The sequence below is a fragment of the Gloeophyllum trabeum genome, assembly GCF_000344685.1.
Source record: "Gloeophyllum trabeum ATCC 11539 unplaced genomic scaffold GLOTRscaffold_00019, whole genome shotgun sequence".
Classification (NCBI taxonomy): Eukaryota; Fungi; Basidiomycota; class Agaricomycetes; order Gloeophyllales; family Gloeophyllaceae; genus Gloeophyllum; species Gloeophyllum trabeum.
Window position 1 is genome coordinate 215,575 of NW_006920428.1, and position 18,591 is coordinate 234,165.

The window sequence follows — 18,591 nt, forward strand, 5'->3', positions numbered from 1 at the left end:
GAAACACTCCACTCCGAATCTCTTCTTAGCTGGACATTCAGAAGGCAAGAAAGGGCGAGACAGGGATCCTTCTGCGATGGGACCTGGTGGTGAACCCGACGCGGAGCTTCCACAGAAAATGGCTTATCTCAGTGCCTCCGCTTAGGAAGCACTAACCATCCACAAACCCATCGGATGTCCGAGCAATCAATTTCAGCGCACTGGAAAGTGAGCGGCTACTTCATGATAACCAAACACTCACAGCAAGCCAGGAATGTCCCTCACAGCTGTCCAATTGGAAGTGAGTGGTTGCATATTATGCTCTTCGATGCGCCCAGGGACGACCGGTTGCTGATATACATGTGAGCAGTATCTTTCGTGTAGGTCCAAGTGGGTCCAAGGAACCGCTTATCAACCTTTCCGATCTGCTTGCAAAACGTCGAGTTCCAGGGTGCCATCGTCTGTGCTAGTGCACGATAGGAAATAACCACATGCCGGCGACACGCTCCCAGGATGGTGGGTGCGTCTGATGCTTTCGTTTGACCACCCTCATTCGAACCTCGGTGGGCATGGCGTACCGGACTGGCACATCCGGGACCTTTAAGAACTATCTCTCTTCTCCAGTTCTCTCCACAGAGATAGAGTACACGGGTACGTTGATTGCCGTAGAAGTACTAAAGAGACACCTGCTTTTGCGATTGCTGGGCCCCCAATCGTGCGTGTCACAACCTCCCACTCACAGCAACATCTTACTCATGGCTTCTGTTCTTGATGGAGACTCCGCCGCTGGTATCCAGCGGGTACGCAATCGTTTCGACGATCCTATTGCCAAAGCAGAGCTTTACCTTAGGCGCAATGCGAGATCGCTCGTCTCGTATACCAGCTCGGGTGCCATTGTACGAGAGAACTTTGCACAAATTTTGATACTAGAGCAAACACATGACAGGTTCGGCAGTCCATAAGCTGCATTTCGATATACTCACAAGTACGCATTCTAGTCAACTGATAAGTTATGTGTCCTATCCCCGCTTGGCGAATTTTTTCCAAGGTAATCACGGTTGACCATTGGCTCCAGGACAATCTTGGCTAATCAACGGCAGGCGACGGGATGCTCACAACAAAATTCTTTCCTTGTGACGTCGATACCACGTCTATTTATATGACGGTCGCGGATGATTATGACATAGCAATCGCGCATTCAGTCCTGGATGAGATGTTGACATACCGAAATTCGAATGGGATCATTCAAGTACGTTCAGGCTTTGGCCGATTACCATATCATCAATCAATCGTCGCTGCAGGTGTATTTTGACCATGATCGGCCTCGCACAGACCCCGTAGTCTGCCTAAACGTCCTGACTGCATTCTACTACTTCGGCAGAGGATCAGATCCTCGCATCGAGGCTACATTGGAATGGGTCCACGATACCCTATCGGACCGTACATTCGCCAACGGCACTCGATATTACGCCACGGCGGAGACCTTCCTCTACTTCTTCAGCCGGTTCCTTGCTTGCGCCAAAGACCTCCGAGACCGTTTCAGCGATCTCTTGCGCGACAGACTCATGGAACGCATAGGCTGCAAGGGAGACCCCTTGGCGTTGGCCATGCGTATCCTGGCATGCGCGTCGGTGGGGATAATAAACGAAGTTGATGGACGCACGCTGCGAGCAATGCAGCACGCGGAAGGGCATTGGGGACCAGGGTGGTTCTACAGATATGGGTCGTCTGGGATTCTCATTGCCAACGATGGGCTGACGACTGCTTTTGCGATCAATGCTCTCAGGGTTTTGCGTGATTCCATGGACGTGCCGTAGATTTTTCTGGCTTGATATCTCCCTCAACTCAAGGCAATACGCAACAATCGTGAAGCGGCAATAAATATAGATTATGCGTTTGCTGTTTACTTTATCTTCACGTCAACGCTGCTCTTCTCCATCGTTCCTTCGACCACTTAGCTCGGGATCTGGATTGTTCCACGTGTCAACCGCGGTCTCGCCGGCGTTCTCGGTGGTGTTTGCGACTATTGCTCAGTCACTGAGTCAGTGGGTCCGCCGTTCTGATATATTGGTAGTGCCTGCGTAGCTCTAACGAGGGGTGATGAAGATTCCCGGGACTCAGCGCCGGAGACAAATCACCGCGACAATCTGCAAGCCATAGTCATGCTGAAACGCACGCCGAAATGACCAATCCCCATGAGTCGCCGTCGCTCTGAGGCCTTGAAACATCCCGAGGAAGGCAGCGGACCCACCTCGGGCACTTCGGAGGTGTAAGAGACCGCGCCCATAACCACTAAATTATGATTTAATCGACGTTCATCATGATTTCGCCGGTGTATCCTGTTTTTAGAGGATTTCTACTCAGCTCAACGCCACTTTAGCGGCCAAAGCTGTTAAAGTACATGCTATGTGGCCGTTCAACAAGGAATATCCGGAGTACGGTGCTGCAGAAGCTGGGGTCTCGTCTTCCGTTGCAAAACCCGAAATAGCGCTCGCCAGCTACGACTATATCATTGTAGGAGGTATGTCAGTCTTCGATGTGTGGTCTACATTTGTCTCACATGTCGTAGGAGGTACTGCTGGATGCGTCCTGGCGTCTCGCTTGTCAGAGGATGGCAGCTCGACCGTACTTCTCATTGAGCGTGGCGGAGTGGATGACGCATGGGATTCACGGGTTCCATTACTGTCCAGCAATCACTTTCGAAAAGGCTGTGGCAGCGTGAGGTGGCCCTCAGAACCGTTAGCAGAAGCAAACAATAGCTCCCTGACAATACTGGAAGCAGAAGTCTTGGGCGGAAAGTCTCGTATAAATGGAATGGTGTATACTCGCGGTTCGCCCGCCGATTACAACCGCTGGGAAGAGCTTGGAAATGTTGGCTGGGCATACGACGATGTCGAGCCGTACTTCATCAAGTCTGAAACCTCTCTAATGCATGCAAAGGCGCCATATCGAGGACATACTGGTAGATGTGCTCTGCACCCTGTCCCGCACATCTTCGCTAATGCGTATTGCGGAAGGTCCTTGGCTGACACAAAAACCGTCGCTGCCGTACAAAGTGTTCGAAGTGTAAGTAATTCGACTACTCATGCGGCAACCGTCTGGGATGTCATATATCAGAGCTCGCGATGCGGCTGTGAAATTGGGCTTGCCTATCATCGACGATGTCAATTCACCGACCGCTCCTCCTGTCGGTGTCAGCACAATGGATATAGTGTTGGATCGCCAGATGCATCGCGAATCCACGTATCGGACATTTCTGCCCCTATCGTTGGCGTTGGCGCGCAAGTCCTCCTTGAAAATCTGTACTCATGCGACCGTTACCCGTGTCAACATCTCAGACTGCGCTGGTGACGGGCTCGTAGCGAAAGGCGTATACTTTGAGTCGATGAAGGAAGCTGCCCCACGTGAGACATTCTATGCGTCAGCTCGGAAGGAAGTTGTTTTGTGCTGTGGGGCACTTGTGTCCCCTCAGATACTTATGCTGAGGTGAGTCCGCGCGCCAAACATGGTCCATGCAAGAGTGTGATTTCTTGCTTCTCGTAGCGGTATCGGACCGAAGGTTCACCTGGAAGAACACGATATCTCAGTAGTCAAGGACCTGCCGGGTGTTGGCAGCCGCTTGGTGAGTCATGGCTAGGATGTGGACAACGTCATTGCTCACCATTCCCCAGCAAGACCACCTGGGCGTTCCTGTAATGTATCAGGTCCCGCCGGCAGATTCTGTTCATGGCCTGGAACTGAATCCTCTGCGTGCTATAATCGAGTTTCTCAAATATGTACTCTTCGGCGCCGGGCTCTTTACAGCGTCTTTCCTACAGCTGACTGTCTTCGCCAAGTCTTCATTTTTGAACAGTAACACGGAAGCCGTGGCGCATACAGCGCCACAGCTCAACCCGAATGTTCCCGACAACAGGCCTGATATCGAAGTGATGCCTGTCGCCTCAAACTGCTCAGACGAGGTGATACCAAACACCGCAATATTTTCTTTCTTAACGTCACTTCTACGCCCTCAGTCGGTGGGCTCAGTCAGGCTGTCCTCGAATGACCCATACAGCCACCCTCGTGTTCAACTTGGCTACCTCACTAATCCTGCCGATTACGAGCCGATGCGTAAAGCCTTGAAGCTTGCGTTGCGCCTGGCGGACCATATGCGAGCGGCTGGTTACCCCCTCAAGAACTTGAAAGTTCCCGCAAGTGAAAACGAGGCGGACCTGGATAACCATGTGCGCTGGAACTTGCGCACCTGTTACCATTTCTGCGGAACTTGTGCTATGGGCCCCCACCAGGACTCCGTCCGACCAGGCGTGGTCGACGCGGAGTTGCGAGTGCATGGCGTGGGTGGACTCCGAGTATGTGACGCGTCTGTCTTTCCGGAGATTATCGCCACGCATACCATGGCTCCGGTGGTGATGGTGGCAGAGAAGTGTGCTGAGCTCCTTAAGGCAGTCGGAAGTGTGGCGTGAGGGAGCTTGCGGTAGTGGACGAGGTTGGAAGTGGATACGCGTAGTAAGTACACTGAATTGACTTCTTGCCGGCAAAATGGAGCATATGGAAGTGCTGCATGGGGAATAAGCGAGTCCTCACTGATGGAATACGAGGGGATCGTAATCGAGAAGGCGTTTCGCTTTGCAGACAAGTGTATTGAACCACCTCGTTCTGCAAGCGTGTTGGACTCGGAAGCTAGTGATAAACACAGGTCTGCGCGACACCTAACACGAAGTTAAAAAATCCCAGTGATCATCATGGCGACTGGCCTGCGATGGGCGGTCGTCCCCAAGGCCACATGCCCAAATGCCTTCCAGACGGCACGAGCGAGGGTCCAGGATGGCCTAGGATCGTCTTCTGGGATCAGACGGCTTTGGCGCGACAAGAGCGTGGCCATATCCCGCAATATTGTCAACGTATATGATGTCGAAGAGATTCGGGTCATTCCCTATTTCTGTGATGGCCTTCCCTTCGGGCATGAATTGTAAAACTACAAATGGTCTGATAGTCCCTTCGACTACATAGCCTAGCAGGCCGCGTATTCATTTGAGTTCTCTGTTTCTTCTATGAGACATCGAGGGGCTCACCCAAAGATCCCCGCGGGTCGTAGCGCTACAGTCTTCATCCTTTCCCGCCACCTGCGTCCAGCACAATATTCTCTGTGATCGCATTGGTTTTGTTGTAGGCATCCATAGGGTTCTTAGGGTCCGGTATCGACTCATCGACACCCACTAGGTCTGAGCGGTCGAAGACCGCACAAGCACCCGATGTATATACGAGCTTCTGAAAGCTCACTTTGCTAGCCGCCACGACTTTGTGAGTACTTACCCTCGACATCAACATTCCAGACCACTGGCGGAGAGGCGCCAGGAATAGGCGACGCGGTATGGGATGACTCACTTCACCTTGATCTGTCGTACGTTTAGCAAGGTTCAGGCCTGGGCAGGATAGCAACGCTTGGGTAGCGCGCAGCGTTTCATTCTCGTCCAGGGTACTTCAAGCTTTGCCCCAGAGTCAAGGATTCCTTCAGTCTTCAAGTCAAAGACGATGCCATGATAGCGTCCTCGTTCCCATAGTGTTTGGACCGGGGCGCGTCCTACGAAACTACGTCTTCCAACGACAAGGAACGGGACATGCGGTATACCCGGAAAGTCGCGTAAGTTTTATTACTGAGTAGCTTTAAGCAGGACTCAGTAGCACAAGGGCCTGTTATGGGAGCAGACCTGTTAGTGGGTAAAGCCCATCCCAGCCGTTCCACGGAGGTTGAGAGCAACATGAATTATCTATCACCAAAATCTGTGAAAAGATAGATTACCTGAGGACATGGTGGCTTGAAGTTGCAGTGAAATCGAGGCATGCTTGGGCGATATTTCACAATACTCTGTTGGGACTTTATTTATTGAATAAATATTAAACCAGCAATAACTAAATAAATATTACCTAAAAGACAGTACGGCCGTGACGTCTACTGGATATATTCGGATAATATTCTTGTCATAACACCATCCATCCTCGGCGACGTGCGCGACGTCGAGCGCAATGTCGCAATGGGGTCAACCAGGGTTCCAATACCCGATGCAAACAGGGATGAATCCTCAGCTTCAGCAGGGGTTCCAGCAAGGAGGGCTCGCTCCCCAGCCTACGGGTTTCCCAGGTCAACGTCCGGGAGGGTATCTGCAACCACAGCAAACAGGATTTCCCGGTGCGCCAGGCTTTCAGCAGCCTCAGCCGACTGGATTCCAGCAGCCGCAGCAAACTGGATTTCAGCAGCCGCAACAGACAGGGTTTCAAGGTCTAGGCAGTAACTTCCAGCAGCGCTCTCCAGCACCGCCGGTTCCTCCTCTTCCCTCACAATTCCAGCAACAGAATCAAGGTCCGAGCTTTCTGGGTCCGCCTGGACAGCAGCAGCAGCAGCAGCCAAGTCGTTTCCTACCATCCAGTCTTCAACCACAACCAACTGGGTTCCCTGGTGCGGGTGGTAACTTTACAGGACTGGGTCGCGGCGGAGGTCCTGGCGGTATGCCTCCGCCGGCGGCCCCTCTCATGCCGCAGATGACGGGCTATATAGACCCTCGACTGCAGATGATGTCCAGCTCGTTCATGCCAGTCAATCCATCAGCTCCGTATGGCGCCGGTGGGATGCCTCAGCTTCCGCCGCAGCCGCAGCAAATGGGTGCGCCCTCACTGGTACAGTCAATCCAGCAGTTTAATGAGGAGACCAAGGGCACGACGGCGCTGAAGATGCCTTGGACATTGTCGAAGGCGGAGAAGAAGAGTTACGATCAGATGTTCCGGGCATGGGATGCTAAGGGCACTGGGTTCATCGACGGCCAAACCGCTCGGGAGATTTTCAGCCAGAGTGGACTGGACAATAATGATTTGGCTCGCATATGGTACGTTGACAAGTTTCGTGCTATACGGAGGATTTATTCTGTGCTCGCAGGACTCTTGCCGACGCTGATAATAGAGGGAAGCTGAATATTCAGGAGTTCCATGTTGCCATGGGCTTGATATATCGTCGTACGTGTTACCTGTTCTCATATCCCTGCACCTCATGTACTGACCATCTCATACAAGGATTAAACGGCAACCCCATACCGGACGAACTCCCTCCTGAACTAGTCCCGCCTTCACATCGTGATCTCGACGACTCTGTGGACTTCCTCAAGCGTGTACTGAAGGATGAGACTCGTGCACGCTCTCCCTCCGGTCTTGACACGCCGGTTTCTAGGCTAAAGGAGCGATCCTTCACCAGCTCCGGCGCTCCTGGGGCGGGTGGACGACAGGATGCTACTGTATACAGACACCAAGATCCTGAGCCGGGTCGTTTCTATCAGCCACGCTCTCGCCATCTCGACCGCGATGCTGTGCGCGTAGGGAATGAGAGCCCCGCCGATGATCTGTCGGACATCAAGCGGCAACTTGACAACACAGCCAAGATGCTCGACCGCGCTGCTGAAGAGAATGCGTCTCGTACTGCCGAAGACGAAGCGCTGGAGCGGGAATTGTCTGATCTGAAGTATCGCGTGAAACGCGTGCAGGAAGACTTGGACTACGTGTCCAGACCACCCAGGTCACCTGCTAAGGACGAGGAGCGGAGGAGGTTAGAGCGAGAGCTCTTGAAGTTGATGCACGAGCGTGTGCCCGAAGTCGAGCGGAAAATAAAAGACCGGGAAGAACGCAAAGAAAGGGAGAAACGAGACTGGGCGCGCGAGCGCGATCGTAGAAATGACAGGTTCGGACGCTATGACGATCGCGACGATACGTATTCGTCTTCGAGGAGGTACGACGAAGCGTCGGACCGTGACCGCGGGCGTTATACGAGCTCGTATGACAGAGGAAGGGACAGGGAATACAGCAGAGATCGAGATTACGACAGGGATCGCTCCCGCCCCCGCGAAGCATCGTACGAGCGTCGGGATAGGGAGTACGACCGACCTCGAAGTCCACCTGCCGCTCGCTCGCCTCCACCTCCTCCCCCTGTTGCTCCATCGACTACGCTCAGCAAGCCACCACCGCCAGCTCCCAGTGCGTCTCCGGCTCCGGGTACCAAACATATGACCCCTGAGGAGAGGAAGGAATTCATTCGTCAAGAAGCCCAGCGGCGTATGCAGGAACGTATGGCTGCACTGGGCGTGGCTCCTACCGGTGCTGGCACCAAGTCTATAGATACCAGCGTTGCTGATCGCTTAGCTCAGGAGAAGAAAGAGGCGGAAGAAAAGTCAAAGGAAGCGGAGAGACTCGCGGAAGAGAGAGAGCGGCTTAGGAGAGAGCGTCTAGAGAGCGAGAAGGCATTGAAAGAAGGGCGTGCGACGCCCCAGACTCCTGCGACACCATCTACTCCTGTACCTCCCACCCCGACAGCCGCAACACCGAAGCCGCCTGCTCCCCCTGCGCCGAAGAGGGCTCCAGCACCTCCGCCGCCTAGGAAGGGCGCCGCACCCCGCCCTCCAGTCACCCCGCGAGCGTCGGCGCCTGTGTCTCCAACACCTCCAGCACCCCCAGCTGTATCCGCTCCTCCGCCTCCCCCGCCAGCCGTCGCGATCTTACCAGTTGAGCCGACTGTCGATCCTGAGGAGCAACGTCTGAAAGAAAGAGAAGAGGCTCTACGCAAGCAGCGCGAGGAACGCCTGGCTCGGATTCGGCAGTTAGAACAAGAGGAGGAAGAAGCTCGTAAAGCAGAGGCACAGTATCAGGCTAGGAGGCAGGCATTCCTTAACGCCGAGAGTGCGGCGTCTCCGCCGCCTGCGGCCCCTGCGCCGGCATCTGCCCCTGCTGCCAGTGCTCCCTCAGCTGAGCCCGATCCGCAGGTGTCCTCGCTAGCTCCTCCCCCTCCCCCTCCCCCTCCCCCGCCACCACCTGCACCGGCTTCCCCGCCCACCAAGGCAGGCACCAATCCGTTTAGTCGCATGATGAAGGAAGGGTCAGGGGCTAGCCCTGCTCCGGGCCTTGGGAACGGCAGCACCAATCCGTTCTTCAGGCCTCAGACTGCTCCTCCTCCGGCTCCTCCTACTCCAACGTCCCCGGTCGTGTCACCACCGCCTAAGAGTGCTACTCCTGTCCCAGTGAAGTCTACATACCATACAGCTCCTTCAGATGATAGCGACTGGGATGATGTCCAAGAGAAGGAGGACGACGACAGCAGTGACGATGAGATGGCAGTATCCCGTCAATCTAGAAGTGCTCTGGCGCAAGAATTATTTGGTAATATCTTGCCGCCTGCGAGGCCTGAGTCTGCTGGCCCTGCCACTCCGAAGCCATCGACCCCTGCGCCGCCACCACCCCCAGCTCCCGCCGCCCCTCCGGCACCAGCCGCCCCTCCGGCACCAGCCGCCCCGCCGGCGCCTCCGGCTCCTATGGCACCAGCTCCCTCTCCGGCACCAGCAGCACCATCAGCGCCTGCCCCATCAGGGGATCGTAGCGCTTTACTAAGTGCTATCAAGGGCGGGGCAAGGCTCCGTAAGGCAGTTACTAATGACCGTAGCTCAGCGCCGGTCGGCGGACGAGTCCTAGGTGATGCAGCACCTCCGGAACACATTAACGCTGCTCCAAGAGCACCTTCTCCGCCGTCTGTTGTGCCCGACGCTGAGCCCCTTGCCCCTGTGCAGCCGGAGTCAGATGGACCAGCTATGCCCACTATGTCATCGATGGACTCGCGCTCGAGTAATAGGCAATCGGTGGACTGGTATGCTGGTCTTGCGGCCGAACACGGTGGAACATATCAAGAGCAACTACCGCCTACCGTTGAAGAGGAGGAAGAGTACGAAGTCGTAGGAAAGGAAACTGCTGGCATCCCTGACATTCACGTCTCCGAAGAAGGTCAGGCCGCAAGCGATCCCATGGAAGACGTTGATAAGACCATTAGTAAGTCTTTCCCTTGGTGACGTCTTAATCTCACTGTTTAACTGAGGAGTAGGCTATCGTGTTCGCGCTCTCTATGCATACGAAGGGCAAAGAGCAGAGGATCTCAGTAAGTCGGCCTTTGAGACTACCTCTAGGTCTGCAATATTGAGCTTTCACAAAGGTTTCGGGGAGAACCTCGTACTTACTGCCCATCCGTCTAAGAGTGGTGGCGATTGGTGGTATGGTACTCTGGTTCGCGACGGAACATCTGGATTTTTCCCGAAGACGTACGTCCAGGTGCTCGACAATGGTACGTCTACTACACTGTAATTAGAATCCTCTTACTAAGACCTTTCCAGTTGTCAAAGCCAAGGCGTTATACGCGTACACTGGTGGAAGTGCCGACGAGTTACCCCTTGCTGAGGGCGACGAAGTAGTCGTCGTAGACAGGAGTGAAGCAGATTGGTGGAAGGTTGAACAGGGCGGCGTTATCTTCATCGTACCCGCGGCTTACCTGGAGGTCATAGAGGGTTAGTCGCACAATCGTTCCCTGAGTGCTTCCTGTCCTCATTCAAGGCTGGATATAGGCTAAAATACCTTTTTCTTACATTTCATGTTACCTTGAATATAATCATGCTTCAAATGGATTTACAATTCCTTAGATGACCGATTTCCTATCAAGCAGTCCACTGAATCGAAGGAACCCGCCGAAGTAGCTGCGGACTCTGACAAAGGAGGCCCGCCCGTAGCTCAATCAGATCCCGAAGACAGTCCTGACGGTTCCTCAGATGACGAATACTTATCATTCTCAGACTCGAATTCGGACTCGGGGGATTCGGATACAGAGCGGACTGAAGATGTGCGAAGGCGTGAACGGGAAGCTAGAGAGCTCGAGCGACAGAGAGTTCTTGAAGCTGCCGGTCTCGTCGTAAAGGAGGACGACCATGCACCTCCAAAGCCTATTCGGAAGAAGTCGCTACGTCGCCGTCCCCCACCAGCAATTCCTCAGAGGTCGTCAATGGTGTCCATGTCGTCGGAGAAGGACCTTCCCCCACCGCCGCCACTCGACACGGACGATAATGTCATCAGACTGGACGATGCCTACGAACGATACGAAGCATTCAAGCAGAGAAAAGGGCACACCAGTCGCCTTTCGACGTCTTCTTTCGAAACAGGTTCACCCTCCCCGCATCCTCCTTTGTCACCGGTGTCTACGTTATCACGGACTGTGTCCAGAGATACAGAAGGAGGGCGTTCCTACTCACACTTGCTTCACTTCTTAGGCCGTAGGACTCCCGGTCAAGATTCGGATAGGCGCAGCATGCCCATCATCTCGGGACCTATCATGGACAGGCCCATAACCCCCGTCCAACAGGAGAACGCTTCATCTTTTGGATCCGTGAGTATCCGTCCTTGTTATTATCAATTAAGGCTCCTGACACTTATCAAGTCATGGTCGAGCCTTGTGGATAAGACAGCACTTGAAGAAATGCCTGCAAGGGAACGCCGGCGACAGGAGGTGAGTATCGTCACTACTCGTACATTGAGGATACCTGAGTATGGTCATGCAGGCCACCTTCGAATTGATTGCCACCGAGGCAGCTTACGTTCGAGATCTACAGCTCATAGTCGAGGTTCGTCTACGTCTCTGTCCAGCCGCGTGACGCTGAGTATATGTCAGATTTTCTATTCGAGCTTGTTGTCTATCCTTGACAAGAAGGCTATTACGGTCATTTTTGCAAATGTTGAGGACATCTTGTTGACGAACACGGTACAGTCTACGAGTTCCTATGCATATTGTATTAAGACCTCCTTCACCCAGACTTTCCTGAGCTCATTGGAGGAGAGGCAGAAGGAATGTCGTCTCTATATCGATCGCATAGGCGACATTCTGGAGTCCAATATGTCGAATATGGGAGTCTATATGGTGAGCTCTTGGGGTTCTTCTTAGCTTACGGAAGCCTGAGACCACAGCCAGGATTACTGCGTGAACCAAGGAACAGCGATCAAAGTGCTACAATCAATGCGCGAGTCCGATCCAGTACTCGCAGCACAACTTCAGGTACGATAGTAGGATGCTCGTATGAGTATCATTCTCTGATGTGGAATCAGCGGCTGAAAGAGGATCCGACGGTTCGAAACCTCGATCTATCGAGCTACTTACTAGTACCTAGTGAGTCAAACGTCTGTGGTGCCTGGTTTGTACCCGTGATATATTCATTCGCAGTGCAACGCATTACAAGATATCCGCTCCTCATCAGACAGGTTGGTCTGTCTCATTTCAGCAACATAGGTCCTCATCTGGCCGCTGTGCACAGATTTTACATTACACTGAGATGGACGAAGATAAAGAAAGAATTAGCCATGCGCTCGAGATTGCCGAAAGGATCTTGGACCATATTAATGAGAGCATTCGAGAGCAAGAGGGACGGGAACGTCTAAAAAGCATTTCGCGCGACCTATGGATCGGCCAAGGGTAAGCAAACAGCCTCTCAATCATAGCGACTCTCATGGACTTCTTTCACCGCAGACGGCTGGACTTGACTGCTCCTACTCGCTACATGGGTCCGAGGCGTCTGCTTAAAGAAGGGTTCCTCATGAAGGCTAAAAGCGGAAGAAAGCTTCGAGCATTCCTTTGCAATGACATATTGCTGTTAACAGACGAAGGCGCCAAATCAATATATCGCATGGTGAGTTGACCGGGGCGTGAGATCCTTTAACCGAGGTTCAATCATTTTTCTTCAGCCTCTATCGCTGTCAGAGGTGCAGGTGAGAGATATACCCGGAAGCAAAGGTCAGCATCCCCTTGCCTCAATACGGAGAGGTCTGTAATGGCATCTTGAGCAGACGACAGCACATTCCAGCTTGCAGTTCTGTATCCTCGAGGGGGGGACACCATAAATTTGAGGGCGACATCCGTCCGGGATTGCCAACTGTGGATGGAGGCAATCGAGTTAGCGTGCAGCAATTGTGAGGCCGCTCGGAAGCGTGCTCTTCGCAAGATCAAGTCCGGATAATACTACGCATCTTTCCAATATTCCCTACTACTGCCACTCGACATCTCAGCATTCAGTATAAGTGGACACTGACGCTTGTCATATCTTTTTATGCTGTACCGTACTTATATTTTCAATAGTCGCGCCATTCGGTTACCGTCCGGGTCCTCCGGTAGCTGCAATTTGGTGCTTATGCATATGGCAGAAAGGCGCGCGGAGCGTTCTGCCCGGGCGGATACTCACCAGTAGCGGAAATAGGTCGTCCAAAGCCTCAGATAACTGCGATCAAACTTGACTCGTCGGCTATGACAGCTTGACTCGTCGGCTATGACAGTGATATGTCACAGAAAAGTCTTCGCGGATAATGGGCCTAGAAGCTAAGATCACTAGTGAATGTTAGAATAGGTTTGGGAAATACTGTAGACTTTAGTGATGGCCACTGGTGGCTACCCACACGGAATACTTGTAATTAGGAGCGTTGGGAAGGCGGTTGTCCATTCCTTCAACCTTGTCCGAGTCGGAGCAGGTCCTAGTGAGTCGACTCGGGACTCGGCCCGTCTCTACCTTGCTGGTCGCAAGGTATCTCGCGCTGCGGGAATGGGTACACTATTTACCTGTACTTACAAATTGCCTTGCGCCCTCTCAGAGAGACCCTGATGTGTCCAGTACTGGCTTTGGCGTCAAGAAGCACATCCTCCGCTTTCGCAATACTACAGCTTCAGCATTTACAACGCAGAAAGGTTCTGTTGAACGTCAACAAGTTTGTTCGAGTCGGAGTAAGTATACAAGTGACTTATAGACAGTACTTAGTTTCGAGTCGACTCGGCTCAACCCTGTCCGGCGGTGAGCGCTTGGGCGCCGGTGACTACTTGTACCAATTCCAGTTTCCGGAGCATGTCTAGCCAGTATATAGCTCACTCATCGCAGAGTGCAGACCTGGAAGATCGAATGGAGTCAAGTGGCCGCTGCAAAGGCCTTATATATTCCAGCGAAGGAGCCCAAGGCGGTAGAACCAAATGGACCCCGTCAGTGAACGTCGATTATTCGCTTGCTTAATGCCAGTGCTGAGCATCAGCCACTAATAGCGGCATTGACGCAATGCTAGCTCTAGGATCACAGGCAAGGCCTGAAAATTATGAATTAATATTCGCGCAGCGTTAGTGTGCAGTACTAGTACTATTTCGCCAGCCATGTACACCAATGCTAATCAGATTTCAGACAGCTAGGCTGGCACCTCTGGGTCATTCTACATGTATACAACCCTTAGAAACAGTCGTAGACCTCAGTGAGTAATGTCTATAATACGACGGCGACGAAGGTAAACCTGTAATGGCTCATGACACCAAAGGCCGTATTCCTAGGAAATTCGCGAACGTCAGTATAGTATTTGGGGCCGCTCCCAACCATGACAAAAGTCCACTGACTTGATATGATGCGTCAAATTTCTCCGGGTTGAAGTCTGCGACTGGATCAATAATGTATGTATGTATGAGCCATGCTATGAATATCCTAAAACCGATGAATGGGGTGAGCTCACTCTGAGCTCACGGTGAGAACTCACTTCATATTTTGCAGGGCTAATTTCTTTCCAACGCAGCTCGCATAGCCCGCACTAAATGGCATGAATGCTTCTTTAATAATTTTGGGTTTACCCTCGAAATTAATGGTACAGATGCTGCCTTCTAGCCACCGTTCAGGTGCGTAATCGTCAGCATTAGGGCCGAAATTTGCACTGTCCCTATGCATGGTATAGACCGGCACGTGGATGGTTGTATTGGGTGGAATGTAGACATCGCTGATATTAACGCCGACCGAGCCTGAAGTGCGAGGCGGTCCTATAAAAAGCATCTCAGAGACTTTAGAAATCCCGTAGTCTGCAACCCACCCACCAAATGGTCCGGGAGGGACGAGTCGCAAAGCCTCTTGAATACAAGCATCAAGGAATGGAAGGCGCATCACCGCTGATACATCCATGTTCTCTGATTCACCGGAATAAGACACGAAAGCCGTCCCCACTTCCGCCTGAAGCCTGGATAATATATTTCTGTCGCACATAGTATACGGAACAAGGGCGGCAAGTGTCTGCGCCGTCGTGTCTGTTGCAGCAACAACGATCAACGCAGCATCAGCGGCTGCCTCTGCTTCGTTGAGGCGATATATTGCCGATGATTCGTCAAGCTTGGAGGAATGAATCAGGGCTGACTGACTGCTTCTAGTATAGATCTCTCGCACATACCAGAGTACCGAGTATATCTCTCCGTGTCTTATTGCCAGTGCTCGCCTTAATCTCGGCAACTTTCTTCTTAGCAAACTTAGGCAAGAGTGAGTGTACGCACAAATAGGGACACAGGATACGGACATGCTGAAAAGATTGGATTGGACCACGCCGTGGCAGATACTCTACGATACTCCTCATCCAAGGTACCTGGCCAATGGCTATACAAATTCGGTGTTGGTTTCATGTTGCGTGGAGTTAAGTCACTGATGTACTGACACGTTACAAAGAACACGCCTTGTGCGAGCTAAGGCCGAAGGATCGAGAATGGTCGGGAGTTGGAATGACCTGAGCTCACCATTTCCATCCATCCTTCTGTATCTTTGCCTGCACTCATGGTCTCGAACCCTCCAGAGAAGCCCATATCACCCATCAGATCCCTGGACGGCGAAAGTCAAATGTATACGAATGCGTTGGACAACGACGAATATCACATACATCAGGAATAAATTAATCCAGTGATCAATTTGTACCGGACCTTTGGAGGTTTCTCTATCGAATATGCGATCAAGCTGAGTTATACGGGCCTAGTAGTCGTGGTGAGTTTAGTATGTTGAGCGCCATGAAATACAATCCTCACCATCAAGAATGGAATATAAGACTGCATTGCATCTGAAGTAACTGCCTTTGTCCAAGCCTGCAATCCGAGAGCACCATACGGCGTATCGATGAGTGAGCTCTGACAGTCGATCCAAAGCAATCAAATAAGGTACCGACCTGCCGGCGACTGGCGTGCACTTGACGATCCAAGACTGTAATCAGGGTATCGGCGTCTGCTGGTATCGCTATCGTGTACTATTTCAGAACAATGTCGCGAGATGATGTGAAGGTGCACTTTACCAGAATAAAACGGCGACCTATCGAGCTTGTTGTATATCGGACGAACAGCGCAGGGAAGGTTAACCGAAATTTCATTGGGGCCTACAGCTGGTCAGCCGTACGTTGTGGTGGACCTTGCTCAGCTGCGTACCTACGCGAACCCACGGTCCGTATTGGGCATGAAGTCTGTAGTGGGCGTCAGAGTGACTTCGGCGAAGCCGGTAATCAACATACTCCCGCAGCTTGACATGCCTACCCCCTTTCACCGCAATCTGGTAAATCATCCACCACTTGGTGAGACGAGCAGATACAGGCCCAGGAAAACGGGAGAGGGGATGCCATGGCGACAGACGATAGCACGCGATAGACATGGATAGCGTCACGAGATAAGTGACGGTGTGCATTGTCCCTAGTGCTCCAGCACTTGCTAGGGATGTACGGTTCGAAGCATACCACAGGCCCAAGGACGAGAACAGCGAAAGTGCGAACAGCCCTAGTATGAAACTGAGGGCATTAGGCTCCCGCCGCCTGAAGAAAAGATGGGTAACCTGTGGAGTGGTCAGCCTCGCATGCATGAGCTACGGTGGAGACATACTGGACCCGCTATAATACAGGTGGATAAGAATTGAAATGTCATCCTCCTTGTCAGGGACGGTGAATGCAGCTTATTGGAACTGTCAGGTTACATGAAGACGCTAGATAAATAGTGTCGCTGGCACCCCATGTACAGCCTATCGAGCTTAGGTCTGCCGAATCTTGTGGGTCATGACGCATCTTGAAGACATCGCGGAGTCGCTGTTTGATCAGCATCCACCAGATCCTGTCTCAAGGGTGAATCAGTGGGCCTTTCCATCCCCATCAGAGTCCATAGTGCGCCATCCATAGTGCGCCATGACATCGAAGTGTATCGATGCAGGATGACATCAGTATCTTTCGAAGTGTATGTACAGGCGGGTTGTGGCTCTGATGGGAGGATAGTGATCAACCTTGCTATCGGTCCAAGGCTGGATCGCCACCCAGACCATTATCTGTATTGAAAATCAGCATCACGAATCTACTAGCGGCTCTGAGTATGATGAAATGATCGAATCGATCCTTGTCTCAGCAGGCCGCGACCGGGAACCCCGACAATACAAGTAATGTCCGGGGTCTCCGTTTGCCACAACTAAACTTGGAGTCTTCTCTTTCGATTTGCCCATTGTTTGGATCCCAATGTCCTTTCATCGTCGTGGGAACAGATTGTGAACTTTCGAGACTGTGCGTTAACTGAATTCTGCAATGCGGAGGTCTGCCAGTGAGGGTATTCTCGAAAAGTTCGAATTCGACGATGGGAAGCATCACGTGTTTGGAAGTCTGCCACCCGGGTCCCGGGAGATGTCAGTCCAGTTGGATCAGTCCACTCGCATCGCATACGATAGTGAGGGTATGAGTTCTGTTAGTAAGTAAGTATAGTAAGTCAACGCGGCTAAAATAAGTTATTGTTCGGCGCGAAATTCCATCCTATCCCATTCAAATATCCTCTTAGTTCATTGGGCGGCCCAAGGAAGGTAGGAAACTATAGTAAGTGTATAACAGTCGCCCATGCGGTCCCATCGACTATATGGTTCCGAAGGCTAGATACACGTACAAGCTTTCTCCTCCATTGATAGTAACTTGCGAGGAATTTTCACGCTGTCTGCGGGGAATATGCATATGGTGCTCGAGCCGTAGCTATGGACTCGATTTCATAGTACACACATGCAGCCTCGGTATTCACGTTCGTGCGTTCACCATCCGCGGAACCAACCCGACCCAAGCTTCTGCGAGTTTCTGCGCCGTCACGGCATAGCCTATCGTATCGCCCTCAGCGAGCCCTGTATATGTTTTAAACTGTTTCAAATGTTCGCCATGTTACCCTGACACTCCAGTGTAATTGCTGCCGTGATTTCCATATCGTTGTGATATACTCTTCTATCTGTCAGAACGAGTCAATTCAAATGGTCTGAATTGGCACAATCAAAGGTGGAGTGACAATCACTGGCAGATCGGCTCAACGTCCATGGACCCTCAGATACATCACACCAGTGGCGAAGGACAAGATACTGGATTGGATTCCCGGATGCAATTTGACCATGTCACCGTGCGACCGGCACTTCAGTGATAGCGTCCATTGGTCGCCAATGGATCTACATGCAGTCAACTGCCGAGTAGTGTTGTGCCCGGCCTGGCTTCAAGCCCGAGCCAGGCCAGGCCAGGCCCTATTTCAGCAGGCCCGAGCCAGGCCAAAGCCCTACTCAAGCCTGAGGACAGGGCCTGGCTTGGGTTGTCCGAAGCCCGAGCCAGGCCCTGCAGGCCCGGGGCTTTGTGGCACTGGCTAAATGAGCTGAACCAGACTTCAAATCACAGGTAAGTCACACCATACCTGTTGTGGATTTAACCTCATGCATTCTATCCCTATACGGGGCTGTTCTAATGGCTTACGGTACCCACACATATTTAAGAATTGCGGGTTTGAGGCACATCGGTAACCTATACACAGTCCGGTGAGCATGTTGTGCTCTTCAGATGTATATAGGATCACTAACCTTGTACATAGTGGCCATTAGATGAAGTAGGGTGTGTAATCCCGTATTAGTACGTCTCCAGTACCCGTTCCTTCTCCAAGCATGGAAGCCCTGGCCTGAGCCGGAGCCAGGCCCGAGCCAGGCCAAAGCC

At 52.3% G+C, this 18,591-nt stretch overlaps 5 protein-coding genes across 5 annotated transcripts; 3 read left to right on the top strand and 2 right to left on the bottom strand.

The window, feature by feature from the left end:
• Positions 1-734: 734 nt before the first annotated feature.
• On the top strand, positions 735-1,796 carry GLOTRDRAFT_50143 (uncharacterized protein; the record flags this gene model as incomplete). Its single annotated transcript, XM_007872634.1, has 4 exons — positions 735-925; positions 978-1,027; positions 1,080-1,228; positions 1,281-1,796. The coding sequence occupies 4 exons, from the start codon at positions 735-737 to the stop codon at positions 1,794-1,796; spliced, it is 906 nt and encodes a 301-aa protein (XP_007870825.1).
• A 706-nt stretch (positions 1,797-2,502) lies between these two features.
• On the top strand, positions 2,503-4,442 carry GLOTRDRAFT_50287 (GMC oxidoreductase; the record flags this gene model as incomplete). Its single annotated transcript, XM_007872646.1, has 4 exons — positions 2,503-2,947; positions 3,099-3,465; positions 3,523-3,601; positions 3,651-4,442. 4 exons carry the CDS (start codon positions 2,503-2,505, stop codon positions 4,440-4,442), a joined length of 1,683 nt encoding a protein of 560 aa, XP_007870837.1.
• Positions 4,443-5,957: 1,515 nt separating this feature from the next.
• Positions 5,958-12,849, top strand: GLOTRDRAFT_123503 (uncharacterized protein). Its single transcript, XM_007872711.1, has 18 exons — positions 5,958-6,857; positions 6,908-6,984; positions 7,042-9,828; positions 9,881-9,934; positions 9,989-10,117; positions 10,167-10,337; positions 10,470-10,982; positions 11,091-11,206; positions 11,258-11,326; positions 11,379-11,441; positions 11,489-11,578; positions 11,630-11,734; positions 11,920-11,980; positions 12,035-12,072; positions 12,126-12,283; positions 12,338-12,497; positions 12,553-12,601; positions 12,655-12,849. The coding sequence occupies exons 1-18, from the start codon at positions 6,004-6,006 to the stop codon at positions 12,822-12,824; spliced, it is 5,664 nt and encodes a 1,887-aa protein (XP_007870902.1). The 5' UTR covers positions 5,958-6,003; the 3' UTR covers positions 12,825-12,849.
• Positions 12,850-14,360: 1,511 nt separating this feature from the next.
• Positions 14,361-16,268, bottom strand: GLOTRDRAFT_133744 (cytochrome P450; the record flags this gene model as incomplete). Its single annotated transcript, XM_007872712.1, has 10 exons — positions 14,361-14,638; positions 14,693-14,981; positions 15,040-15,114; positions 15,377-15,458; positions 15,517-15,605; positions 15,659-15,715; positions 15,796-15,863; positions 15,919-15,999; positions 16,049-16,083; positions 16,132-16,268. 10 exons carry the CDS (start codon positions 16,266-16,268, stop codon positions 14,361-14,363), a joined length of 1,191 nt encoding a protein of 396 aa, XP_007870903.1.
• A 1,804-nt stretch (positions 16,269-18,072) lies between these two features.
• On the bottom strand, positions 18,073-18,237 carry GLOTRDRAFT_50218 (uncharacterized protein; the record flags this gene model as incomplete). The annotated part of the gene is made up of 1 exon (XM_007872640.1): positions 18,073-18,237. A coding segment is annotated over one exon (165 nt), but the record flags the coding sequence as incomplete, so codon positions are not given.
• Between the last annotated feature and the right edge of the window lie 354 nt (positions 18,238-18,591).